General features: G+C 37.6%; 6 protein-coding genes across 6 annotated transcripts; 3 read left to right on the top strand and 3 right to left on the bottom strand.

Annotated features, from left to right (window-relative positions):
* Positions 1-1,600: 1,600 nt before the first annotated feature.
* On the bottom strand, positions 1,601-3,138 carry LOC110860327 (vicilin-like seed storage protein At2g18540). The gene is made up of 3 exons (XM_022109372.1): positions 3,015-3,138; positions 2,348-2,859; positions 1,601-2,260 (listed from the first exon to the last, which is right to left on the bottom strand). The coding sequence occupies exons 1-3, from the start codon at positions 3,136-3,138 to the stop codon at positions 1,601-1,603; spliced, it is 1,296 nt and encodes a 431-aa protein (XP_021965064.1).
* A 1,216-nt stretch (positions 3,139-4,354) lies between these two features.
* On the top strand, positions 4,355-4,960 carry LOC110860326 (vacuolar protein sorting-associated protein 4B). Its single transcript, XM_022109371.1, has 2 exons — positions 4,355-4,499; positions 4,560-4,960. Exons 1-2 carry the CDS (start codon positions 4,355-4,357, stop codon positions 4,958-4,960), a joined length of 546 nt encoding a protein of 181 aa, XP_021965063.1.
* Positions 4,961-12,450: 7,490 nt separating this feature from the next.
* On the top strand, positions 12,451-13,071 carry LOC118439143. Its single transcript, XM_035860196.1, has 2 exons — positions 12,451-12,660; positions 12,755-13,071. Exons 1-2 carry the CDS (start codon positions 12,468-12,470, stop codon positions 13,069-13,071), a joined length of 510 nt encoding a protein of 169 aa, XP_035716089.1. The 5' UTR covers positions 12,451-12,467.
* Positions 13,072-13,286: 215 nt separating this feature from the next.
* On the top strand, positions 13,287-13,962 carry LOC110860374. Its single transcript, XM_035860309.1, has 4 exons — positions 13,287-13,345; positions 13,435-13,600; positions 13,678-13,786; positions 13,852-13,962. The coding sequence occupies exons 1-4, from the start codon at positions 13,310-13,312 to the stop codon at positions 13,898-13,900; spliced, it is 360 nt and encodes a 119-aa protein (XP_035716202.1). The 5' UTR covers positions 13,287-13,309; the 3' UTR covers positions 13,901-13,962.
* Positions 13,963-17,372: 3,410 nt separating this feature from the next.
* LOC110860373 (85/88 kDa calcium-independent phospholipase A2) lies at positions 17,373-18,557 on the bottom strand. The gene is made up of 3 exons (XM_035860195.1): positions 18,303-18,557; positions 17,661-17,810; positions 17,373-17,588 (listed from the first exon to the last, which is right to left on the bottom strand). The coding sequence occupies exons 1-3, from the start codon at positions 18,555-18,557 to the stop codon at positions 17,373-17,375; spliced, it is 621 nt and encodes a 206-aa protein (XP_035716088.1).
* A 720-nt stretch (positions 18,558-19,277) lies between these two features.
* On the bottom strand, positions 19,278-27,082 carry LOC110860283. Its single transcript, XM_035860194.1, has 7 exons — positions 24,821-27,082; positions 24,202-24,265; positions 22,545-22,846; positions 22,328-22,458; positions 21,581-21,700; positions 21,403-21,499; positions 19,278-19,355 (listed from the first exon to the last, which is right to left on the bottom strand). The coding sequence occupies exons 1-7, from the start codon at positions 24,878-24,880 to the stop codon at positions 19,278-19,280; spliced, it is 852 nt and encodes a 283-aa protein (XP_035716087.1). The 5' UTR covers positions 24,881-27,082.
* Between the last annotated feature and the right edge of the window lie 140 nt (positions 27,083-27,222).

The following is a 27,222-nucleotide window of genomic DNA, read 5'->3' as shown; positions in this document are numbered from 1 at the left end:
GGTTTGTTTTTACTGTATCTTTGCTCGATGCATTCAGCCATAGCTTTCACAAATTTCGCTCCCTCTTTCTCTACTTTTGTAGCAGTTTGGTCAAAAGTAGGAGGTTCTTCGCTTTGCTCGGATGATACATGTCTGGTGGGGTGTGCGGTGTGCTGAGCTGCAAGTAACGGCTTCCCTTGGTACTCATTTTTGGCTAAAATTTCCAATTTTGCTTTATGGTAGCTAGGAAAGTCATCGGTATTTCCACTTTCCAAATCAGCGGCTTTCTGTTTGAGATTTTTAATTCCTTTCTCCATTGTGGCGTCAACTTGCTAGGGAAATAGCTTTGGATCCTGAATTGTTTTGGAAATCTCCCCAACCTTCTCGTAAACATCTTGTGTAATTGTAAGCTTTGAAACAAACTCTGTGTTGTTTATCCTATCTGCCAAAGGATTCCGATTTTGTTCAGATGATTGTACAGTCCGGGTAAATTATGGTTGAAGTTATTTAAAATCCTTCCTTCGTAGGCGAACCTGGTGTCGCTGAACGCATTTATAGCGCGAGGTTCTTTATTTTCATTTTGCATTTCAATAGACAATTCCATATACGATTTGCCGCATCTCACGCCCTTCTGCACCTCCGTAACTATTTTCTCCACGGATTTTGGAAACTTTCCCTCTTCTCTTTTCTTCATATCTTTATCACCAAGTTCGACTAAGTGTGCCGGGTCCCATGTAAAAGTAGTCCACTTCTCCACCGCATCCAGTTTTCCATTTGCTGTGTCCAGCGCTGACGTAATGTTTCTAAGTTGTTGGGCGTTTTTGGTGTTTTTTCTGCTCCAATTCATTTATTTCAGTTTCGTTCATATCATTTAAACGTTGCTCTTCTAATTTGAGGCGTTGCTCCATAATTTCGGCCTCACTTTCTCTTTTTCTAAAGTTGTTCTCTTTCATGCATGTCTTGGTGTACTGTCGAATTAAGGTGTCGTGGGACATTGTCGTGGTGGAAAGCTCCATCATAACTACCTCCCACCAGACGGGTTTTTAGGTCCTCCTCCTTGACAAATTCCTTTAAGCCATCCATTTGCTGTTTTGCTATCCTGCCTCCAGTGTGGTCAGTGACGACACTCGCGTCAATGACAGCAGTTATCATTTTCCCTTGGATTGGGAGTGTGACGCCGGTAATTAAATACGTGTTTCTGGAGTATGTAACCTTATCAGATACGACAGATATGAGGAGGAGGGATCCCGGTGGCTGCTAATGGTTCATTCATTGTCTCACGCAACTTATTGGTAATTTCTTTATACAGAGATGCAGTGAAATTCCTCGCAAATGCCACACTGTGATTTAGGTCCCCTACGTTGATCCCATCTGCGGCTTTATTCGCAATGGCTTCTTCGTAACTCTCCTGACTCTGCTGTGACCTTATTGCGTGATATGCTGACCTTGCACAGCACATGGAAGCCCTCCTTTCTTCTGCAGTGGCCGGAACGAAGTCTTCATATTTACTCTCCATTTGTTTTGCATGATTTGATTTATGGGATGAGGATTCTTCGTGTGCGAGAATTCTCCCTTTCAAGTTTGAGAATTCTTTGATATTTTTCCCCTTTCTTAAAGTTGGTCATTTCATTTCCCCTTTTTTTCCTAACGTAAATCGGCTTGGGGCTGAGGTTTGCCCCGCAACAGCGATGTCATCTTTTGGATCTGGGAGACAAGTGGAACAATATAAGCCGTCGGGTTCGTTCATGTCCTTGGCTGTCTCACTCGCATATTGCGATTTGATGTGAGGAAGATGGTTGCATAATTCTTCCTGGCTCCTGGCATACTTAGCCAGCTTTTTGTCATCTTCGTACTTTTCAGCAGCTTGTCTCCACTCCGTCGTCTCAGTAACTTTCGAGACGGTATCGCTTGATTTCGTTTGCGTCCCTGCTACCTTTCGTCCAGGCCCTGGAGCACTTTCATGGCGGTTTTCCTTGATAAGTTCTTCAAAGTGCTGTTTGAGCTGCTGAAATTTGCTATCCATATATGCTTTATTTAAAGCATCGTCTTCTTCTCCAACAGCCTGTTTCTTTCTTGGTGGTGACCGTGGAGATGTATGGGTCCTTCGTTGTTCATTATCGTATGACATAGCTCCATCGTGTCCCTCATAATTTTTCTCGATTACTGAAGTTGGTGGAGTGAGGTCTGTAGGGTGATCCATCATCTCCCTACTTCTCTTATCACGATGAGAAGGCGTAATACTTTCGCCGCCAGAGGTAGAGCTTGACGGTCGCATCTGGGCCTGCAAAACAATCATTAAAGGTGGCGAATATCTAACTAGCTACATATTACGTATTAGCACAGAAAATACGACGCTTTACCGTGGAACTCGCTTCTTCTCCAACTCGAGCTTTCTCTTCTTCCTGCTTTTTCTCCGCCGCCACTCGAGCTTTTCTTCTTCCTTTTTCTCCGCCGCGAGTCGAGCTTTCTCTTCCTCCTGCCTCTTCTCCGCAGCCAGTCGAGCTTTCTCTTCTTCCTGCTTTTTCTCCGCCGCCACTCGAGCTTTCTCTTCTTCTTCCTTTTTCTCCGCCGCGAGTCGAGCTTTCTCTTCCTCCTGCCTTTTCTCGGCCGCCAGTCGAGCTTTCTCTTCTTCCTGCCTCTTCTCCGCAGCCAGTCGAGCTTTCTCTTCTTCCTGCCTTTTCTCCGCCACCAATCGAGCTTCCTCTTCATCATGCTTTACCTCCGCAGCCAGTCGAGCTTTCTCTTCTTCCTGCTTTTTTCCTCTGCCAGTCGAGCTTTCTCTTCTTCCTGCTTTTTCTCCTCTGCTAATTTTTTCTTTGCATCTTGTTCCTGCTTTTCTAAGAGTTGTTTTTTTTCTTTTGCACGCTGAGAAGCAGCAGCCTGACCAAAATAATAAGAAAAATGTCACAACACGTCATGAAAATTCTATTTCCCTAAATTTCCCAGGAAATAAAATTTTGAATAAAGGAAATGAAAAAAATAATTTACCTCGTTTATAAACATTGTGTTTATTGTCCGTTGTCCCTGAGGTTTACATAGGTGTCCACGAGCAGCTGCGTGTTCATGTGGTTTATCGTGCCGAACTTCCATTCCGCAGTTCTCCTCCCCACATTTTTCAAATCTTTTGGATAGATAAGGACTTTGTTGTTTTTTCTGCATTTTTGCAGGCGATGAAATTAGCAGAAAGTTGTAGAGATTTTGTGGAATAATATTTTATTTAACTTGATCTTGACTTGATCATGGATCAGTTAAACAAGACGAATGATGATATGTAATCAACGAGTCATTGAATATGATGCAGAAATATGACTTATGAAATAGCAGAGCTGAGCGTATGTATGTATGCATAATATGTGGCGTACAAAGAAGGAGAAAGCATCAAATTACAAGATTAGTTTAATGGGCAAATCTTACAGAAATCCGCGTCCTATATCTCTACTAGCATTGAAGAAAAGTACTATTTGCATGCAAAGTAGTGAATGAGTATTACATCCCATAATCTAAATATGCATATATGCATGAATAATCCCCGACTTCGTTATGGAACCCTCCTCCAGATATTTCCATTCCGCAGATGTGAATGGATAAGGACTGGGTTATTTCTGCCCTTTTCTGTACAAAAATTGGAAGAAGATGTTTAGATTTTGGGGAATTTTATATTATTTTACTTAACCCTTGGTGTTAAGTATACTAGCTAAACAAGCCGTATGATGGTTGAGCGAGTCATTGCATATGAAGCAGAAATACAACCAGATATAAATACGTACATATGTATGTGCATTAAACTGTATAAAGAGGGGAAAGCATCACATTACAAGATTAGTTTCACACAATCTTATCCACGTCAACCCATCATGTGTCGTATCATATCGCGATCCTCATCCTTGAGTGAGATATACTTCAACCAGACGGCGGATATATATGTATTTTTATTCAGATCGTACTAAAGCTTGTATACTAATATTCCCTATATAAGTAAGAATTATTTCACAAGTTTAAAGAGCTTTGAATATTTTAAAATTATAATGTATTCAATCAAAATACTTTTTTTAATTTAAAACTTTGGTTTTCTGAAAATTACCAGCTATTGAATGAAAACTGGAGTATAATGATGACATTCAAAATTCGCTTTCAATATTATTGAATTTTGAATATGCTAGGAAATAAAATAAATTTATGTAATAAGAAATTTCAATGGAAGAATGTTTATGCGTACATTACTTACCCACATTTTTTTACAGGAATTAAATACATACATAACCGTCCCATGATTAGTGCATGCAAACTAGTGAATGAGTATTTCATCCCATAATCCACACATCCTTCTCTCGCTTTGCTAAGGAAAGTTATGCCGAGTTATTTCTCGAGTTTTAAAATGGAACAATTCAAAGACGACTATTTTGTTGGAGAAGCTTTAAATTATTGTAATATGGCTGCCGACACAAGTACCACAGGAGATAATATAAATCTGCTGTGGAAGTATTTTTATTTAAACGAAGCGGGAGGATATGTGCACAGTTGTAAGTTAATATTATTTATACTGCAATGAAGTAGTAGTTTTAAATTTATTTTGTCTTTAGTCTTGCAAGAGCATCCTAATTTAAAGGAAGCAATTGATGCTGAAATGCAGCCCTTATTCGACGAACTTAGTGTCATAACTGCTCAACTTCAGAAGATGAATATAACGAAGGATGATCCATCTCGCAAAGGGAGTCCTGCGGACATGACCCCGGCTAATAAGCAGCCTTGCGAAGACAAAGATGGTACTGAGAATTTAAAGAAAGAATTTCGGAAAAAAATATTGCCACCACATTCCATGCAAAACGGTGTTAAATGGGATGATATCGTTGGACAAGAAGGAGTAAAAAAAATTATAGGTACGAAACTAGTGCGACCGATAAAATACCCAGACCTTTTTCCTCTATCGAAAACGATGGACCGCAACATTCTGTTTTTCGGGGCCCCAGGAACTGGTCAGTGAATGCATATAAATGAAAAGTATTGTGCGTGTAATTATCAATATTAATCAATACGTATAATTATCAATTATACGTACGTATATTCATACAATTATTCAATAAATAGTGAATATTATTTTATTCCATACTAAATATATTACACATTATTACAAATAGGTAAGTCTCATATGTACATATTTTCTTTTTGACCTTACCAGGAAAGACAACGTTTGGAAAAGCCATGGCCAACTAGTTGGGATTTCATTTCCTCTCCATCACAAGCTCGGATATCGTGAGCAAGTGGGTTGGAGTGGCTGGGCAAAAGTTGCAAGCTATCTTTGAGGTCGCCAGAGAAAATCAACCCTGTATCCTGTTTTTCGATGAAATGGAAAGTTTGTTTAAAACCAGGACAGAAGAGGGGGGTTCAAACAGCGCTGAAATAATGGCAGGATTCCTCACTCAAACGGAAGGGGTAGATGTGGACAACACGGGATTAATTTGGATTGGAGCGACCAATCTGCCATGGATAATAGACTCTGCCGTTGAAAGAAGATTTGGTAGCAAGCTATATATTACTTTGCCAGATCATCAGACAAGATGCGAAATGATTCGCACTGGTCTTTGCAAGCTGCGTCGGAATGCTAGGAAGTTGGCAAATACATACAGAATCCAGCAATATATTTAATTACACTCTTAATAATCCAGTAAAGTCAGGCAGGTAATGATTTCTCGATAATAAATTTGGTAGCAATATTTTACCATGTCGTAAAAATTCGCTACTATCATGGTAAAACTTTATTACAAAGTAATTACCACACGGTACAACTTATCATTACCACTTTGGTAGAATCATATACTTGTGCTTTTCCGTAATGTTTACTACCAGATTATCTACAGTGTACATACATACATTTTCTACTTTACTAATAATTCCAAATATTTCAAACTCTATTACCTTTTAGAAATTTAAGCATACGTAAATAATATACCACGGCCATTTCGAAATGCCCACCTAAATACCTTCAAACGTTCTTGGGCCTTGCTTTAGCTACTAATTCCTGTAGGAATTAATTAGTTCTTCTAAGCAATAATTAATTAATACGTGACTTGCCTTTAATTTATTTACTACCGCATTGCAGCAACACACATAATCTTTACTATGTTGGTAACAAGCACAGGGTAATACGAACTATGCAAGTATCGAGTAATATGCGCTTACAAACTCTGGTGCCCTCCTGGTAATGCACGCTGGTAATAAAAATCGGAAAATGAACTATTCATAATATGTATCTGACTTAGGGAAATATTTGAGCATATGTAGGTATACATATTTATAACTGTTTAAGCCACACTGAGATACGTACATTTCATTTATTTACAGTACAGTTCAAGTGATTTTATACATATGCAAATAGTGACCTGTAATACATAATCCATATATGTAAATTTCCATGGGATTTCACATTTAATTCCAATATCGACGCAGCTGCGGTTTCAACAGATTTCTTCTTATTACATTCTGACATTCAAATTGAAGTTTGAAGTAACGTCCTTACATATTTCTTGCCCCCTTTCTGCTAACAGGGGTTCGATTGGTAAAAAACAAATTCACCAGGGCAGTGGGAAATATTGGAAAGAAAGCCAATTTTACCACCCACCTAAAATATGTTGGTTGGAAATGGGAAGAATGGTGGACACGGGAAAATTTTGGTTTGGGTGAATCCGAAACCACAACTTCAAAACTTAACATCTCTAAAATTTGAATTGTAGGAAAACAATAAATCTTGCATTGCAAACTGTCACAAAAAATCCAATTTTGCTCGAACTTTATTAAAGTTTACATTTTTGTCATCCCAGATCCTTGTGTGATCATATCTAGTAGCAGTTTCAACTTTTTTCTTAAATTCTTTAAATTTTCGAATAATTCATGAACAGTCGAATATCCTAAAATTTTGGAAATTTTAAAAGGTTGAGTATCTACTGGATATGATCACGCAAGTATCTGGGATCAGAAAAATGTAAATTTTATGAAAATCCGAGCAAAATTAGATTTTTGGTGACAGTTGAAGTACGTGAAAACAGGGCTTTTATCGTATTTTTTACACCTTTTAGGGGGTGTGGCGGGAGCAAATGGGGTCATTGCATCAAACCACTTCAGGGTCTTCGGAGGAGAGCCCCTCTACATGCCCCTCTCAGATCTTGATGCCTTTTGCATATGTAGTAGCCCCAGGCGAATGTATGATAACCCTAAAGTGGTTTGATGCCATGGCCACATTTGCGCCCGCCACACCCCCTCAAAGGCTTGAAAACCATAAAAATTGGCAACTTTAAAAATCCGCCAAAAATCCAATTTTGGTCGGATTTTGGTAAAATTTACATTTTTGTGATCCTAGATACTTGTGTGATCATATCCAGCAGCATTTTCCACTTTTTTGAAATTTTGAATTTTTTTGAATAATTCATTAGCAGTGGAATGTCCGAAAATTTTGAAAATTTAAAAAATGTTGAGCTTGCTACTGGATATGATCACACAAGTATCTGGGATCACAGAAATGCAAATTTTATCAAAATCCGACCTAAATTGGATTTTTGGTAAAAGTTAAGCACCATGAAAACAGGGCATTTTTAGTGTTTTTCACATCTTTGAGGGGGTGTGGCAGGCGCAAATGTGGCCATGGCATCAAATCACGCTAGGGTTATCCTACATTCGCCTAGGGCTATCAAATATCCAAAGGGCGTTGAGATCTGAGAGGGGCATGTAGAGGGTCTCTCCTCCTTAGTAGACTCATAGAGTACTGCAACACATGCAAAGGGTATCCAGATCTGAAGATGAGATGTAGAGGGTCTCTCCTCCTCAGTACAAACCACACACATGCAAACCTTGCTCGTTGCAAACCATACTCATTATGGGTAAAACAAAAGCGTAAAGAGAATTGCTGAACTTCAAATAATCAAAGAATCAAAATACTTTATATAAATATTTTGGATTTCATGAATTAATTTGTATATAATATATGAAACTTTTCATACATACATACCTACAGCACCAGGGCATAAATTTAAACCCACTCATATGCTGCGCGCCCCGATCGCTCAAGCTTATCAGTAGATTTTATTCTGCCATCGGGTTTAGGTGTATGTTGTACAGAATTTAACTGGCTTTCCAACGGTACTACATTTGGTTATGAAAAAGCTAACGGGTATGCGTAATTAATCATACTAGGAAAAAACACACAAAAATTAGTTGCAAAAGTTTAAACCCGCTTCTTATTAAAAATTACTTCATAACGAAGGGGGGTTAAGGCAAGGGTTTAGCAATTATTTACATTCATCCTAGGTACTCTACTTGCAGAAAAAGCTAAGAAATGGGAAAAAATCGGGAGTTGACCATTGTGATAACAAATTATTGTAAATCTCCGCGAGCGAGACCTGGGGCACATAAAAATTAGTGCTATTACCAAATTTAACAAAAATTCAATTAAAACAATGATTAGGAAATAGAACAATATAGCTACTGTACCAAATAAGCCTAAATCGGGACAGTTAACAGTCAAATCTAAGCGAATTGAGTTAAATATTGCTTCAAAGGAAATCCAAAATCGTGGGATGGCACTACAAAATTTGACCTCCGACAGCAAGGGTCATTGTGAGATCCAAATTAGCGCATGAATTGTAAAGAGGAGACCCCATGGACCAAGTCCCAAGCGACGACGAGTTCGAAAAAAATGTGCCTACCTGTGAAAAGCTTAACCCGAAGCCTGAAATGGGCTAATGAGCATTCTGGATAAACCACCCAAAACTGGATCAAGGTATCATGGTCGGAAAAAATAAAACTTGGTATTTTGGTGAATAAAGGGGTGAATTTTGTTCGGGGGAGACCTGGGTAAGGTCTTAAACAGCAATGACTTGTACGCAACGTGCAATACATTCATTTTCCAGGTTCAAGACATTTCAGAATGCTCATTGGCCCATTTCAGGCTTCGGGTTAAGCTTTTCACAGGTAGGCACATTTTTTTTTCGAGCTCATCATCGCCTGAGATTTTGTCCATTGGGTCTCCCCTTCACAATTAATGGGCTAATTTGGATCTCACAATGCCCCTTGCTGTCGGAGGTCAAATTTTTTAGTGCCATCCCACGATTTTGGATTGCCTTTGGAACAATATTTCAGTCTGTTCGCTTAGATTTGACTGTTGGGCGTCCCGATTTAGGATTACTCAGTACAGTAGCTATATTTTTCTATTTCCTAATCATTGTTTTAATTGAACTTTTGTTAAATTTGGTAATATCACTAATTTTTGTGTCCTAGGTCTCGCTCGCGGAGATTTACAATAATTTGTTATCACAATGGTCAACTCCCGATTTTTTCCCATTTCTTAGCTTTTTCTGCAAGTAGAGTACCTAGGATGAATGTAAATAATTGCTAAACCCTTGCCTTAACCCCCCTTCGTTATGAAGTAATTTTTAATAAGAAGCGGGTTTAAACTTTTGCAACTAATTTTTGTGTGTTTTTTCCTGGTATGATTAATTACGCATACCCGTTAGCTTTTTCATAACCAAATGTAGTACCGTTGGAAAGCCAGTTAAATTCTGTACAACATACACCTAAACCCGATGGCAGAATAAAATCTACTGATAAGCTTGAGCTATCGGGGCGCGCAGCATATGAGTGGGTTTAAATTTATGCCCTGGTGCTGTACATACATATGAAACTTTTCGTAAACTTTTTATCTGCGAAAAATTTACAGCATCAGTGAAGAGGTTAGAGGATGTAAATTTATTCGTGCTTGCCAAAAAGTTTTATGACGTGTCAAGAATGATATATTTTTTAGTGATCCAAGTTGTTTGTTTTAAATTTCCTGCAAAAATCATTTGAAATGAATTATGTCTTCAAAATTTACGAAGAAGAAACGCGAAGAAACGCGTGTCGTCCCCGAGAAGATATTTAAACCAGGAATCTTATTTCTTCATCACCATTTTGGAACGGAATGGATTGACGAAGGTATACTTAAAACGATGGGGTTCATCGCAATTAAAAAGTGGAATCCTGCCTACATGTTTCAGCATACTTCTGATCCATTACTCCCGCAGGATTTTAGATTCTTCCCTTATCACAATGTAGGCACAACAAAGCTGTTTCTATTCAACCTCAACCCAGCCAACAATTCGGCCAAAATTCTTTGAAAGAATTCTGTACGAACAGGTCGAAATTACACCGAGCTCGAAAGCTGTCAGAATTCTTGAAGAATTCGATGCGATTTCACTACGAATTCGCACCGAAAAATCTTCAACGAATTTAGGCCGAAAGATGACTAAAATTCGGTACGATTTCTTTGTGATTTCACTCCGAATTCTCAAAGGAAAATCTTGATCGAATTTAGACAGAAGGATAGCCCGAATTCGCCACGATTTCTTGGAGATTTCGGTAATCTCAATTGTATTGTACGAATTCTTAAGCAATTCTAGCTAAGGCGGCAGTTTGTTCTTGGAAGTGGCCATGAGCCCACGCAATTTATTACTGCTCTCCCTCAGACAAAAACGGAGGATTTTAAAGAACAACATTAATTTGGAAAGTTATCTGAATAATAAATCCTCCCTCCAACAACAACCTGTGATAACCAACGACGTAAGAAGCAAAGAACAACACGAATCTACACCTCATAATCACAAACTACAACTCGAATCAGTAAGTGAAATTATAAGTACTGCAGATAGTGATTTACTAAATTATGTGCCAGCGCAAAATAATTACTTAGAAAAGTTTGACATTGGGGAATTTTCACCTTTAATTGACGAAAGCAACAGTTCTGATAGTGACTGCATAGATTTATTGGAGGACAGCATTGACCTTAGAATAAAACTTCAGAAATGGGGAACTGGACATAACGTGACTCACTCAGCTATTTCCGACCTCCTTGAAATATTAAAAACTCATCAATGTTTCTCAGACTTGCCATCAGAAGCAAGAACATTACTTCAAACGCCCACTACTACCGTTATTCGACAAGTTGAGCCTGGACAATACTGCCATTTAGGACTTGCAGCCGGAATTATAAAAGTTTTAAACAAATCAAATTCATGCCCCGAGACAGTTGTTGTTCACATTAATATTGACGGCATTCCCATTCACAAAAGTACAAATAAACAGCTTTGGCCCATTCTTGGAAGTGTGAAAAACGTTAGTGATGTGTTTGTAATTGGAATTTACGAAGGTTGCAGCAAGCCAAACGACTTGAATAATTATCTTCGCGATTTTGTGGAAGAATCTCTCGAACTAATTAGTAATGGAATTATTTACAATAGCCATAAAATCAATTTTCAAATAGAAGCATTTATTTGTGACGCCCCTGCTCGTGCGTTTATTACAAGCATTAAAAATCATACCGGTTATTATGGTTGTGGAAAGTGCATAGTTAAGGGTAAATATATTGACAACCGGGTGGTTAGGTTAAAAACGGATGCCGAATTAAGAACAAATGACACTTTTAGAGGACGGGTGCAAGAAAAACATCATAATGGAATTAGTGACTTAGAAAAGCTTCCCCTCGACATGGTAGAAAGTTTTCCCTATGAATACATGCATTTGATTTGCTTAGGAGTTACAAAAAAGTTGGTAAAACTGTGGACAAGTGGAAAAGTTAAAGTATTTCGTCTAGGGCCGAAAGTGATTTTAAAAATATCAAAAAAACTCGTAAAAGTTGGCAAGTGTTTACCTGTAGAGTTCACCCGGAAACAAAGACCACTTTCAGAAATTGACAGGTGGAAAGCAACTGAATTACGTACATTTCTTCTTTATACGGATCCCTTGGCTTTGAAGAAACATTTACCAGAACAACATTACCAATTATTTTTGTGTCTCAACTTTGCAATCCGAATTTTGGCTTCACCAAAACAAAAAGAGCAACTTATTACTTATGCTGATTCTCTATTACATTATTTTGTTAGCCAATTTAAAATATTGTATGGAAAAGTGAATATTTCGTACAACATTCATGGACTAATACATTTGGCAACAGATGTCCGTCGACTTGGTGGATTAGACACATTTAGTGCCTTCAAGTATGAAAATAAACTTGGTGAAATTAAGAGATTAATTCGAAAATCATCTGGTTCTTTGGCTCAAGTTCACAGGCGGTTAATTGAAAAAGATTCTGTAGTGCAGGGGCCTTTTGTGAACAAAGTAGAAGTTCCAGTACTGTCAGAAATCCAATCTGACGGAAGTTATAGTGCTGTGAAATATAAAAACTTATGTTCATAACGGTACATTTTGTTTCGCTAACCGACAATTTGCAGTCGCGCAAAAGTTCTTAGAAAAAACCGGAGAGGTGACGGTAGTCTGTCGAAAATTGTGTGGCTTTGAAAGTGCGTTTACCTACCCTTGTGATTCTTCACTTATCTAAACAATTAATGTAGATTTGTCAAAATTGTCAAGTGAAATACAAATCCTATCTCCGAGATTAATTACAAGTGTGTTGTTTTAAACGAATCCAATTTAAAAACTGTTGTGTTCCCCTTTTACATTGTAGTTAAATAATGGAATTCCAAATTGTGAAATTTCCTGAAGAGAATGATGCTGTTGCCGTTGTTGCCAAGCCGTGGATGGTTGGAGAAGTCTGTTATTGGCCACCCCCACCGAATAATGTAAATAAACTTGTTAAAAATTATGCCGAACCGAATTTCGAGACGTGGGTAAAATGCAAAGCTCTGATCGTCGGAAATGCGTACGGTAAGCTCACATGTCATTTGCCTTACATTCCATTTCACATTCCAAACTACATTCATAATTTTATAAACCATTGAATTTTTGTCCAATTTTTCAGGAAGCTACAACGAAGCTCGGCAGAATTTGAAAGCAGCAACCTATACTTCGGATTTTGAAGAACAAAGAAGCGCCACGTCGGCATCGAAATCAAAACGACAGGTTTCTCTTCCCACGCCACCCGAAATTGATGAGTCTGGAAGCGTTATTCCTAGCGACGCCAACGTTATTCTAGAAGAGAACGAGAACTTGTCAAGAGAGGCGTCTTCTGTCACACAAGATCAAGACGTGGTGTATTTCGTCTCTCCAGCGATTGACACCAATGAGAAGGAGGTTCAGACGGATCCCTGCGAAATTACTCAATGTGAGCTTTTTTAAAAATTTTGTACTATTTCTACTATCCAAAGAATATCTAAATAAACCTTCGGTTATTTTAATTACAGTGCTGCAGATGGTCAAGGGAATTCAACTTGCATTGGCAGAACAAGGTGAAATTCTGCACACAATTCTCGATGGAGGGAAAGGTCGCTCTGCCTCAAATACACGGATTTCAATGGAACTACAGAAATTTACGTTTCCTATTACAAATACTGTCGAATTGGAAAAGCTAAATGACATGGTAAAGTCGTCTGACGTAGCAAAAGGTGACCTGGTAAGTATTTCATTTTGTAAAATGTTGTAGCAAGTTTTATCCGTTTTTATCTCGTTTTGCTTGTGGTAATTGTTCTTTGGGGTATTCAGATCACCATCGTCTCTGGAGGAGTGAGAGGATACGAGGAAGTTGATGTCATTAGCAAGATGATGAAAAAATTGATGACCGACGATTTATTGTCCAAATATAGTCTAAAAGGAATGCAGAAAAAGCTTTCGTTATCTACGCTAGCGGATATAAAATATGTCCTACACAGTAAGTATGAATAAGTAGGGTGAATCATATAATTAGGGTTTCTTCCCTTGAATTTATTACTATTTTTTAATTATTAGGCGGTGCGGCAATTCTGATGAGCCCTTTGACACCTGACCACTCAAAAATTGATGACGGAATCTCGAGGGAGTTGACTAAGGCCGGCGATCGTGTGTATAAAAGAAATAAGTGAGAAATTTTTGCTATTATCAATATATGGTGCAAAATATTTATAACCTCTTTTAATTTCACAGGAAACAGCCAGTCACCAACAACCTGCCCTCGCCATCATCACAGAATTAATTTACAAATAATTAGTTTATTTTTTGTTATGATCACAAAAGTAATAAAATTATTTAAAAGGGCAACTGGTCTATCTAATTTTTTATTTAAATGTAAATCGTAGTGATTTCGGGCAGAATTCGTACAAAATTCGTTAGGATTTCCATCAGAAATCGTCACGAAGTCGAGAAAGAATCGGAAAGAATTCGTACAGAATTCGTACAGAGTTCGGCATAAAAAGTCGTGACGAATCGTCAAGAATTCTGTACGATTCTGCGGACATTTCCCACCGATTTCTTTGGGATTTCTGTACGAATCGTCAAGAAATCGGTCCCGAATAGGTCGAAAATTGTGGCCGAATTGATCCAGAAAACACAAAGAATTGTTGGCTGGGAAGTTCCCCGACTACCTATTTGTTCCATGTATATCGTGCGATACCGCCTTATTGCGCAAAGTACTACTAATTTCCATCAAATCCATGGACAAGGAGTGGTTAACCACCAATAAAAACCTAATGCGCGGTAAAATGTTGACGCCCTACTAACTTGATCCAGAAGGAATCCACTGTGAGATTGACTCGACTTGGGCAAGAAAGCTGACGGATGCCAAACTCTGCGAATTAAAATGCCTTTCACTCCATTTCAACTTTACGATTACGTACATGCCATATGATAAGCTTGCCTCAGCATATGGAATTTCGCAATATGACTGCAACCTCATACTATCTGCTAGCACGTTGGCAACGATCCTACAGAGTAAGAGTATCCTGTATTCGCTGACGGTTCACGCGATAAAATTTATAGTCGTAACACAATACGCAGCCCCATTCAAGGATATGGGCGCACTGCTTATCCCGTTTGAAAGTGAAGTGTGGTGGGGTCTAATTGTTTTTGGTGCCTTAATTTCAATCATAATTTCGCTTAATCAGAACACAACGACTTCCCTAGAAATTTTGATACAAGGTACGCGAAATTTTATAAGTGTTTACGCTTACCTTCTTCGTCAGACAGGTGGGGACTGGTTAACAAAATTCACACGCAAGAGCTCAGGAATGTATATTGTCGCCGTTTGGCTCTTGTGTGGATGTCTTCTGGTCACAGATAACCTATACACGGGGTCAATCTTCTCAATTCTATCCGCACCAAAGCATCCCCGAGTTCCGGAAAGGTTTGATGAACTTGTCAACTCTGATCTGCAAATAATGACGACAGGTACTAATTACGTCGGCGATAGTAAGGAAAAAAGGTCCACCCTGTCGGATGTGTTTATACCTAACTTGCTCAAATATTTAGATAGCAAACCCCAGCTCAATAATTTCATTCATACCCAGGACAAAAAGCTGGTTTTTGTTGCAGATGGAAATTGGGGGGTCAAACTACACGAGTTTGTTCGAAGTATTTCGGAGTCCCGAAAATTGTCGAAACTTGGATTCGATACTGCCCACACGTTCGCTATTATGGATTCTAATACGGATATTCGACCTGTACAGACATGGCTAAGATTGAATGGAAAACGTTTAATAATAGACAGTAAGGAGGACACTCCATTTGTCATGGTTTGGTTGACGCTTGGCTTTAAGAACTGTTTCCATCCCATGTTGTCTAAATGGTTCGCTTACTTTTCGGCATCTGGAATTGAGAATAAGCTGGAACACCAAGAGTGGATGCGGGAACTATTTAAACGCTTAATAAATTAAAAGTCACAATTTAATAAGCTTCTGGTTAACCCGAAAGACTCTGCCACTTTCCACGAAGCGGATACAGTTTCGTTGAAAATATTAACCGCAGTTTTTGGAGTATGTGCCTATTTATTAATTCCAGCGGTAATTTGTTTTCTTGTCGAGTGCAAGAACGGTCTGGCTTGTTGGTTACGGGTTAGTTACGAAATTCTCAAACATTCTTGGATGCCACGGAGATACGACTTGAAGATAAACATCATCAAAGAAGCAAGGAAAATGTGAAAGGATCATTGTTTTTTGTTGTGCCAATCTTATCGAATCCGGTGATTTAGAAGTCAACTTCATGTATGTATACATTTCATGCCGTACAGGTTGGCACTGTGCTTTTTTGAGAAACTGGACAATATTTGCGAACAATTCCGTCTAATGGGGCACCGTGGTAATTAGGTACATACCTATCGTGCAACACTAAAGTGCTAACAGCTGATTACTCGAAAAGTACTTGACAAAATTGAAATCTGATAAATTCATCATAACCCCCATGCGACTTGGATTTATCGGCGAATTTTTAATTTTTCAATTCTAGAGTGTACAATCTAGGCAAGTACATACGGGCAACATTGAAATTTTTCACTTTTGCAATGGAAATGAAAATACTGAAATTATAAAGTGATCAAAGCCATTCAAAGTTTATTTTATGTTGGTCAAGTGTATGTCAAGATATACCCTGGCATTCGCTCTATAAGAAATGTCAAAGGAAATATTCCCTAAATTTTATAAGGAACCTGACAATGTTCAAAGCACGCGAAGCCAGAATCCTAAGTAATTGACGCCGGAGCCAACGACAATTTCATATGAAAATGAAGGTCTCGGCAAAATCAGTCTGAGATGCACTCAAAATGAACCTCGGTTTGAAGGCGATAAAAAGGCGGTACGTGTCATATGATGAAGCTCCCCATGAAAAAAACAAGAGTCAAGGAACGACAAGCTCGTCACAAGCGGTACGCGGAAAAAATGAACGAATCCACTTTACTGCTGAGTAAACCTTCCCGTGGAGGAGGATTTTAATAGACAAATTGGCTGTATATATTTAGTTTATTCCAAATCTTCTATGAAGAGTCCACAAAGTCGAAAAGGGGCAAAAAGAGCCCATCCTTCAGATTCACGAATGGTTTGGATGGAGTGAGCTTTTCGTGTAACTTCTCAGGATTTTGTCGAAAAGGAGATCAACATCAGATAGAAAAGTTACGGCTGATTCCGCCGTAATAGTTATTTATGAATAAAGAGGTAGGAAATGTTGAAGTAAATTAAGGTAAAAAATACTAACAGAACCACGTCCCAATTCTCCACCCTTACCGTATCAGCTGGACATTAACTCTAAGGGAAAACGACTCATCTCGCTCAAGAACCACTTCATATCGGTTACAAAATGGATGAACAGTACCAGATTGAAAAAGGATGACGTTAGTTCCCAATTACAAATTTATCACATTTCCAGTGCAACTTTGGGTGGAAAACTTTTTACGCGTACGTCAACTCCCTTCGAGCCTGGGGGTCGTATTTATCTGTAGTTTTAGTAAGAACAAATCACTGACGAAATTAATCCGCTTATTTATCATACATATACGGAAAACTGGGTATTTTTACTTCAAACGGGTTTCCTCTACGCGTATTCATAAAAATTTCGAAAATAAGTGCCACATGCTCTGTATTATTGCTTTAGTTAATTATTTTACTTATTAAACATGCTAATTAATACATATATGGCAATTTTTATATGTACTTTATGCAAATTTTAAAACTGTAATTATAAATTTAATTAAGCACCAAATTATACAATCTTTCAATCTCTTTCTGTTGACCAATCATATATATTCGTGTCTCAAATAAAAGATCCACTAAAAGAGAATCATCCACTTCATCTATTTCATATTCTCGTAATAGAGGAGGGTTAAACCGGAAGTATTCCGTTCCAAGGTCATCACACCAAGATTTAGCTCTCGAAATTAAGGGCCCATTGGACGCAGTTGTCTACAAGATTATGTATAAGATGATTATCTTTATCCGTCGATATTTCTACCAGACTTAAAAATTATTCTTTACCAGCTCCATAAAGAACTTTATCGTGTTTGTTAAGGTTGATAGTGACTTTGTTGAGGATGCGATGGATTTAGAGGACAAATTTAGATATGCTGCCGTATAGTCGACATCTGCCTTAAATCCTGTTCCTAACGAGACAAACATCTTTGGATTCTAATTTAAAACCAAACACGTTAGATTCATTTTGATACGTACAATTGCTTTTAAATATGTAACAAGTTATTTGAAGTTATCGATAAGTTAGTATGTCTGTCTGATTGTTAGCAAGCTATCTAAAAAACGGCTCCTCGGAAGAACTTTAAAATCTAAACGAAAGTTTATGTCATTAAAGGACCGCTAGTGATTTTGGGGTCAATTGGTCACTTGCCTCTTAAAGGGCAAACATCATAAAAAAAGTTAAGTCACATGTTTGCGCGGATTGTGCAGGAAATATTTATGAAAGATTTCAATGGTGACCGTTTACTTTGACCTCGGAGGTCAAAATAATGACCTCCGAGGCATCACATGTCAAGAATCGTCATTGTCTATATATTATTGCATATTGGTACTGCGAATTTTGAATTGAATTGTATAAATTTTGTAGTCTTAGGTTATTTAACAAAATTGTGACTTTCTTCAATTCCTTGCTTTATCAATTTCACTCACCTTTCCCCAAATTTCTGTATGCAAAGAACTTTTCCGAATCTTGCTTAGTTCCGAGAGTGCGTCAAGGCTTGGATTATTAGCAAGTAGTCCTCCATCTACCAAGTCGGCGTGCTCCATCCGGAAATAGTAAGGCGCAGCTCCAGTTAGTTTGGCCGCGCTCCAGATAAAATCCGAGTTGGAACCTCCATTCGGAGAATAGCTTCGAAAAATGTGGAGATCTGGAATCCCACAACTCACTCTGGTGGCAGTTACCATTACTCTAAAAAAATACGAGGTCAATGTAAAAGGGTGGTTTAAGAAGGGACGCTACATTGAGAATTTTTTCTGCAACATTTCCATGATTTCCAACAGGTGCAAAAAAATCAAGGTCGAAATGAAAATATTATATGCTATATTTTGAAAGTTTTACTACAATTTGTATCCAGAATGTTTTGACTTTAATTTTCATGGTTATGTACCTTTATAAGGGTAAGGCGAAATGGAGGCTTTTATTCAAAAATGCAATTTTGAAAATAACTGGGGACAAAGTATCACCGGAGGTCCTTTTGTGACATTAAATATTAGGAAAATCTCCGTTTTGCCTCACCCTTAGAATACCCCAGTAAACATGAAAATTAAGGTCAAAACCTTCTGATTTGGAGAATTTTGCATTTTTTCCTCGGAATACTACGGAGGAATTTGTGATTTCTTGTAAATAATGGAAATTCTGGAACATTAATTAAAAAAATTCGCAGCGTAGGAATTTAGCGTCCTTATTGAACCACTCTGTACATGTCTTCGGTTTCTTAAGAAACAAATTTACGACAGAAACAACTTACTTTGAGGCTCTAATATCCCCGAGTCTTTTATCATGTCCAAAAACATTTTTGTACAGCGTTTCCAATTTACTGACTTCGTATGGCTTTCCGCCTGTAAAAACTTGATCCTTCAACTGGAAATATAGCCCTTGACATTCCAACACGGATCTGCCAGTGGTTAAACCCAACGCCAGGATGCCGCCGGTACTTTTCCAGCGTAGAATTGGAAAATATCACTTGTTTCTATGCCAGTATACTAGAATAAAAATGTTGAGTTTCATTCGTAAGTTAGGTTGATGAGTATTTAACGACAAGAATGGTCGTTTAATAGGAAGTTGTATAATTCTGCGGGAGGACTGAAGTAGACCTAAAACATTGTGGTTATTGTTCAACGGGAAGATAAATATCTTGCCTGGAAGGTCATTGTTGTTTGGTTGGTAGTCATTTATTCGCATGTTATTCCTAGATTAGTACAATTTAATGACTGGTTTACATCAAGTAACACTAAAAAAGGGATTGAGGGACTAAAAAGCGACTTACATAGTCCGACCATAAGTTCCCGTGAATGCATTTCCGGTGATAAAGCCAAAGTATAGAGCTATCTGATAGAAATTTTGGATGAACAAGGTATTAATCTTTTAAATCATAACTTCGTTTTCACAATTTCCTCCACGGGCTTGTACACAAGACATAAGTCGTGGCGAAAACTGCTCGATCGCGGCACGCACGGATTTCCTGGGAAAAGCGCCAGATCTTCAGTAAGTGCGACCTCAGCCCTTCCACACTTGGGTGAAATTTAGAGCATACTTGTACCTATAATTTTGACCACCAGTCATAATTTAGGGGATTAAGGTCTGCAGATACTGAGCACCGTTCTACGGATGAAAAAAAGTCATGAAAATTCGTCTGAAGCCAGTTTTGGACAATTTTGCACCTTGCGCAGGAACAGAGTCTTGTTGAAAGGTCTAATGTCGATTTTCGGAGGGTCCAGGGTTCAGGTTATTAACGTTTGGCTTTAGGACACTCTGAAAATAATTCTTGGCTTCAACTTGTACCCTTTGCGATAAAAAACAGAGATTTCATTTCTCCAGCCAACTTGCTCCCATGCACACCACGGTGATGACTTCGTATTGACTTCCGCATACTTAAACGGATGTCAGACTTCTGTACAACAAATATCTGGCCTTTTTCTATTAAATTTTTGCCAACGGTGAAAAGTCTGAAATACTTTGCACGAAAATTGGCGCGTACCACGATCAACCTGTGGCCGTCACGAGTTATGTCTTGTCTAATTGCCCGTGGACGAAATCTTGACAAAGAAGTTATGATTTCTAAACAATATTAATAGCTTCTTAATCCATAAAAATTTCGAACAGATAGCTCTAATACTTTGGGATTTATTACCGGAAATGCATTCACGAGAACTTATGACCCCACTATGTATTTTTAACATTTTATTTTCGCGGCGTAAAACCTGCTCTGTCTCATTTTTAAGAGGACATTTTGGAATTTCTAATTTTTTGTTTAGTTTTTTCCGAGTTTTATTAAGACCACTTAACCCCCCCCCTCCGCACTATACAAAATTATGTATGTATAACTTCCCCGAATTAATGCATTTTCTTTAAATTTATGATACTCACAATACAAGTCTTTTACGTGTACAATTCAGATCTGGTTGGGACCAATTTTATTTTGTTCACCACAAAAAATAAGCATACCCGTATTCTTCCATTTTTCATAATGCGCTAATTTGAGCGCGTGGCGCGAATTTTAAAACATTTTTCAGCCAAAACCTCGCTTTTTAAAAATTCTGTAAATTTTCGAATTTTAGCGCGAATCCAAAAATTCGAAAATATGTCTCTTCAGAATGATCTACTTGACTTATAAAAAATCCACATGCATTATTTTTCGAAAAATTTATAATTTGAAAGAGTTTATAATTGTAATGAATTTCAAAAACTGGCAAAAAATTTTGAAATTCGAATTTCGAGACAATTGGATTTTTCATAAGTCAGGTAAGTCATTCTGAAGAGACATGTTTTCGAATTTTTGGATTCGCGCTAAAATTCGAAAATTTACAGAATTTTTAAAAAGCGGGGTTTTGGCTGAAAAATGTTTTAAAATTCGCGCCACGCGCTCAAATTGGCGCATTATGAAAAATGAAAAAATACGGGTATGCTTATTTTTTGTGGTGAACAAAATAAAATTGGTCCCGACCAGATCTGAGTTGTACACGTAAAAGACTTGCATTGTCAGAGTGGTAACAGTTAGTATATATTAGTTTGCAAATATTAAAATCTGACCTGTTCGAGAAATAAAAGCATTTGAGTCAGCACTAGTCCACGAATTCCACCACCATCCAAACTTAGCACACATAAAGATTTCGGATTAGTCGATGGACTGAGAAAAAATGTATCTTTATAGAAGCATGATTATGGAAATATATTCAATTATAAATTAATCAATGAAATGGTTAATTACAAATAATTTCCAGTTTTGGAAAATTCACGGCCTTCTTTATAATTCAGTTTCAGCTCATTTTCTGTCCGTTTGCTCCCATCACAATTGTGTGAGCAGAGGAATTCACTGTTTTCGGGGCAACTGTAAAATAATTCTGTGAAGAATTCACATATCTAACAATGGAGATTTGTAAGGTGGTTATCTCCGATTTTGGTCGGACTAATTTTAAATCGTTCACAGTAAGAAATTAGCCCACTATATTTTGCTTTTTCCAGAATGCGTGTACATATATTCGCCTGTGGAGGAAAATTTTAAACCAATTTCCTGCCAAAAGCTGTGTTTTTCAAGATGCTGCACATTTTCAAATTTTGATCAGATTTCATAAATAAACATAATTTGTGTTCAGAATTACTTCCCCCAAATTACAAAAATTCAATTTAAAAAATTTGTAACTTGAATTTGCTAGTCTAAAGTTTTAATAATACATAAGCATTAATTGTTTAAAAATTAAAAGCTGTCTAAAAATGAATGTCTATAATTCCAGGGAAGTAATTGTGAGCAAAAATTGTGTCTAATTTTTTCAATCTGGTTAAAATTTGACAATTTCCAGCATTTTGAGAAATTTTTTTTATAAAACTAAATGAATTTGTCCGCTTACTTCTGAATATGAGTAATTTATGTCCGGTAAAATGCGGCGATAACCATAACCACCTCTCCGTTGTCACTATATTTAATAAAACAAGGCTATTTCATGGTTTATCTTTAAACCTTTTTGCTCCCAAGCTACGAAAAAGTTTGCTCCCATTTTCGGCATGCTTTGGATTTTCAGCTACAATATGTCTTGCAGATTTTCCCTCATGGTTTATGGTGTTTACGTCGGCTCCAAATAGCACCATGGCCTGACCAGCAAAACCGGAAACGTTGCAATTTGTTCGTACTAAATGGTTTATAATTTTAAGATTTCACTTATCTAAATAAAATTTACCTTAATAACTTGGAGCGAATCTGCATGAGCAGACTCGGCTGCTAAATGAATCGGATAATCCCCACTTGTCGAAACCAAATTAACACTTGCATTTCTACTTAACAGAAACAAAACGCTTTTAAGGCAGCCAATTTTGGCCCGTTTGTGCAAAATGGATTGACCATCTCCAGCATCGAGGAAATTTAGATTTGTGCTTTCTCCAATTAAAATTTCAAACTCTGCAAAGCGTTCTTTGTCCAAATGAATGTCATCCTTAGAAAATGCGGGATTAGTTGTGCCCACGTGACCGAGCAGCCTGGCGACTACGAAGGGACGCATACTTTTTGACTGTAGATAAAAACCAGGCCAAATGTAACACAAAATCATTTCCCATATTCGCAGGAGAAGATGAGACAGAGTGAGAAAAGTAGTTGGCGGTGGGTATCCACCACCATCGTGCGTTAGGATCGTATGCGCGATCCATTTTCTCACTCTGTTTCTCTCTCTCTGTACTCATTAGTGGCCAGAGTTTGTTATGGCTCTTGCTGTATAAGCCCCTCCCTCAGAAACTTTGACCCCAAAAAAGTCATGGTAGCGGTCATTTCGCAGCGGACAACAAAAGCGGAAAATTTGGCACTTCTGACGAAGAAAAATCTGGCATCAGGTTGTCAGCCGCAAAATGACCGCTAAGGTCACTTTTTTAACGATTTATATGTAGGTCGAAAAACCGACAATTTTCGAATTTTGAAAGTCTTGATGCATCAAAATGTTCATACTCATGAGGGAAGTCAAATGTCAAATGCAAGTTGGTATCTACTTCTTTCTGTACCGAGTGTACATTGACCTTCTCATTTTTCCCAATTTTCTTCCCCAATTTTTGAAGGGGGTGTGGTTGAATATAATTCAAAAAAGCTATGCTATATTAATCCCCCCACCCAAAACTGAATTTGTAATTTTTTATGTGCAATTTGGTGAAATCGATGCGAAAAAGACTTGCACTTTTGGCTCATTTTGTACCTGTATCTTAATCATAGTACTAATAACATTGCAGGTTTTTCAGGTGTAAAACTCAGATTTTTGAGCCTGGTTCCAATAAATCGTTTGGTTCCCGTAAAAAATTAGGAAACCAGGATTTGCACTTTTTCATAATGCACTAATTAGAGCCCGAGCCGCGAATTTGAGGCTTTTCTAAACATGTTAGATCAGCAGGCATAATAAAATTCTAGTTGCAATATTATTTGAGAATTTAAAAGTTTATATTAATTTGGTATATTTATGGATTTCGAAAAATTCCGAAATTCAAATTTCATGGCAATTGGGTTTTTAAAAATAATAAATTGTTAGGAATTATCTCTAACAATTTACATACACCCTAAAAATAATTTCGTTTTACAATAATTACGTATTTAGTCGATGTTTTAAATAATTTCAACGTGACATGCCTTCGTAGCATTACCTCATTTCAACCCCCACCTCCCTAGACGGATCAATCACATTCTTTATGCATGCTCCCCATGAAATTAGGGTTAAAACATTTTTTTAACGTCCGGAATACACATAACACTTCCCTCCTTAATGTTAACTATGAATTGATATTTATATTTCCGGTTGCTTTGTTCATTGTCACTGCAGAAGTACTATCATATGTCGATCTTATCAGTCAAAAAGTATTACATACCTAGTAAACCATAGTTTAACCCTGGGTCAACAGCAGACTGACTTTTTAGGCTCAGTAAGGAATTCTGAAATATGTGTAAACATGTACATACATATGTAATGTGGATATTCATTATTATTTGTATCCTTAAGGTGCGTGTCCAGATGGGATAAATGTACCGGATAAATTTCTCTCATCGCGTGGAAAGTTGCAAATTCGTAACTTTCAAATGTGTAATTTTGTTAGGCACATCTCATAATAAAATGAACATATAAAAATTGCGAATTTATAATCTACTATCCGATTACACAAATGTACCCGGTACATTAATCCCACCTGAGTACTAGGCTTTAGCATCGTAAAATATTTAACGAGGTAAAAACAAGGGATCAAGCTTCGTAAAAATCGTCAGCGTAGTAACGCGATTCTTAATGAGAAAATCTTACTCTGCTAAGAAAATCTATATAGTAACTTATTTTACGATACGAAGAATACTAAGGATTCGAAGAATTAATGAACACCCTCAATAGTATTAAATTAATAGTATCATCATTTCATGTTTAATAGTATTAAAGATGAAATCATGCTTTTTGCAATGAATACATATTTGTTACAATTAAGCTCCGTATAATTTGTATACCTTGAATTCGAAGAACGACCCGGTATCATGAATTGCTTTCAATCTTTCTAAATGTTCCATATCAAGGATGGGGAGGGTATAGTCAGGACAAAAATGAATTAGAGTGCGATTACAAAAGAAAGAAACTTTTGAAAAAAATCCTGTAAAATCCGGAACACTTAATTAATTCCAATTACATTTTTAGGGGTTAAGAACAAGGTCCTTAGCGTTCAATTTTTTGCTTCATTCCGTCCATAGACCCCCATCCTTCCTATCTGGCGAATATTTTGTCTCGCGGCCCCCAGAAGTGCTTTGCCACTCTTTCTCGCTACCTCTTTTGAGGTGTGTGTCCAAATGTAACGGAATCTTACCTAGTTTTTGGGTGGTTTTGTTCGACAACTATATTCTCACTTGCATAATGCCCAACATCGTTCAATTGGTCTTGCCCGAGGGACGTAGGGAGCATATTCCTTTTTTGCAAAAAATCGATTTTTTTCGACCGCAGGTAATCCTGAATAACTTTTGAAGAATGACATGTTGCTGTGTCCGGTCAGAAAAGTACATTACGATTATTGATAAAGGGGATCAAGATCTTCTTTACACAATCGTTCAGATATCTCTCCGAGGTCATGGTAGCTGTGGTCACGAACGGCTTTGAGACGTCCCCCAATGAGTCCAATGCGTGCCCGATTATGTGCTTTGTGGGGAATTTTGACTTCGGCGTGTATTTGAAGGAATATTTAAACGTTTTTTTATTAGTACACGAGTAGTACTTCCTCCCAGGGACTTGATCTGGATCAATCGAGCACTTGGTCTCATCATCCACGACCAGAATCACGGGCATGTTTTGTTTGACGCATTTTTCAGCACTCTGCCGAGAGTTGTGCTTCGCTCTTTTTTGCTGACCTTGGTTGTACTTTGGTGCAGGTGTCGCCCTATAGGATTTGACCCCCAACTTCGTAGGTTTAACGGCATGTAGACTTAATTTTGCTGTTTTCAATTTGTAGCCCAAATTACCATCTGATATTCCAAGGTTATTTTGTCATTCCTGCTGTAGTCTACGTGTCACTTTGGGGGTCGCTACACGAGCAGGACGATTTTTTAATTTTTTGAATTCAGCATTCCTGCTCACCTCATACATATCTAAAACTCTGCAAATTGCCCCTATATAAATTTTTTCATTTTTGAAATAGCTATAAACCATTTTCCGGACGCGCTCGCACACGTTTACGTAGTAGTGGCAAATCTTTTTTGCGAGTTGTTCCCGATTTTTTGTTCTCATTTTTGAACTAGTCGAGATATCGACTTCCGGTTTTCTGATTTGGGTAGCTAATCGCATGGACTACAAAACTACGGCTTTTCAATTCAGTGGCAATTTTTCTTCCATATGAATAAATACATTTTCTAAAAGTTTCTTTTGTAATCGCACTCTAGTACTGGTATTAAATAAAAATTAAATTTTGTACATTTTTTGCCACAGAATGTACAAAATCTCCAATTGCAAACAACGAAAGCTAGAATCACCCAGCTTAAATATTTATCTATGTACCTACATTTGTATTATTCCACTCATATAAATTCCGTCATATCTTTCATTACCTGCTGTACACGGATCGTTATGTTTGGGGCATCTAAAACCGGGTTTAAAACGGTTTTGCAAATAATTTGCTAAATTTTGCCTTGTAAAATTTAGAGTACATTTAAGCAATGTTTTTACTTCACGTCGTCATCATGCCCTCCTCCCAATCCCATGGTTTGATTGGCTATTCAATAAGATTGCCAGGAAAATACAAATTTTTAACCAATCAACAAATCGGATTTGGAGGAGTGCATGACGATGAGAAGTATAAACGAATATTTATGCTTTAGTTTGAGAAAAAAATTTCTGACGAGTTTATCACATGACACATGATGAAATACACGTAATGGGTTGTATACATCAAAACTTCGAATAATCAAGGAATTACCGAGCGGAGTATACGATTCTACCGCCACGGTAAAAATTTGCTACTGTGTGCGTGCTACTGCCAGGCTGGTAATAAAGCAACCGCGAAGTAAATTACTGACATGGTAAGAAACTTACTACTACTCGGTAACAAATTTTTACCGTAGCGGTTGAGTCATACATACATACATATTCTGGTAATGCCTTTCTTCCCAGAGTCTTAGCAAAATGGGGGAACCGGTTTAGATTTAGATAAAACCAATTTATTTAGAACAGGTTTCCAAGAAAACTTTAGAACTATGTATGTACATAGTTTTCGTATAATCTCAAAACCAAAAACTGGTTTAACAAATGGAAAAATCCGGTTTCGAATGCCCTAATTATGATCTGTGTATGTATGGACAGGATTATAATACGTATCTCTATTTGCAACGTTTTGCACTGAAAGTGGTGCCGTGTGGCAAATTTATCACGTCGC

This window comes from Folsomia candida, unplaced genomic scaffold (assembly GCF_002217175.1).
Source record: "Folsomia candida strain VU population unplaced genomic scaffold, ASM221717v1 Fcan01_Sc031, whole genome shotgun sequence".
Classification (NCBI taxonomy): Eukaryota; Metazoa; Arthropoda; class Collembola; order Entomobryomorpha; family Isotomidae; genus Folsomia; species Folsomia candida.
Note: the sequence above shows the minus strand (reverse complement) of the source record. Positions and strands in the feature narration are given on the sequence as shown.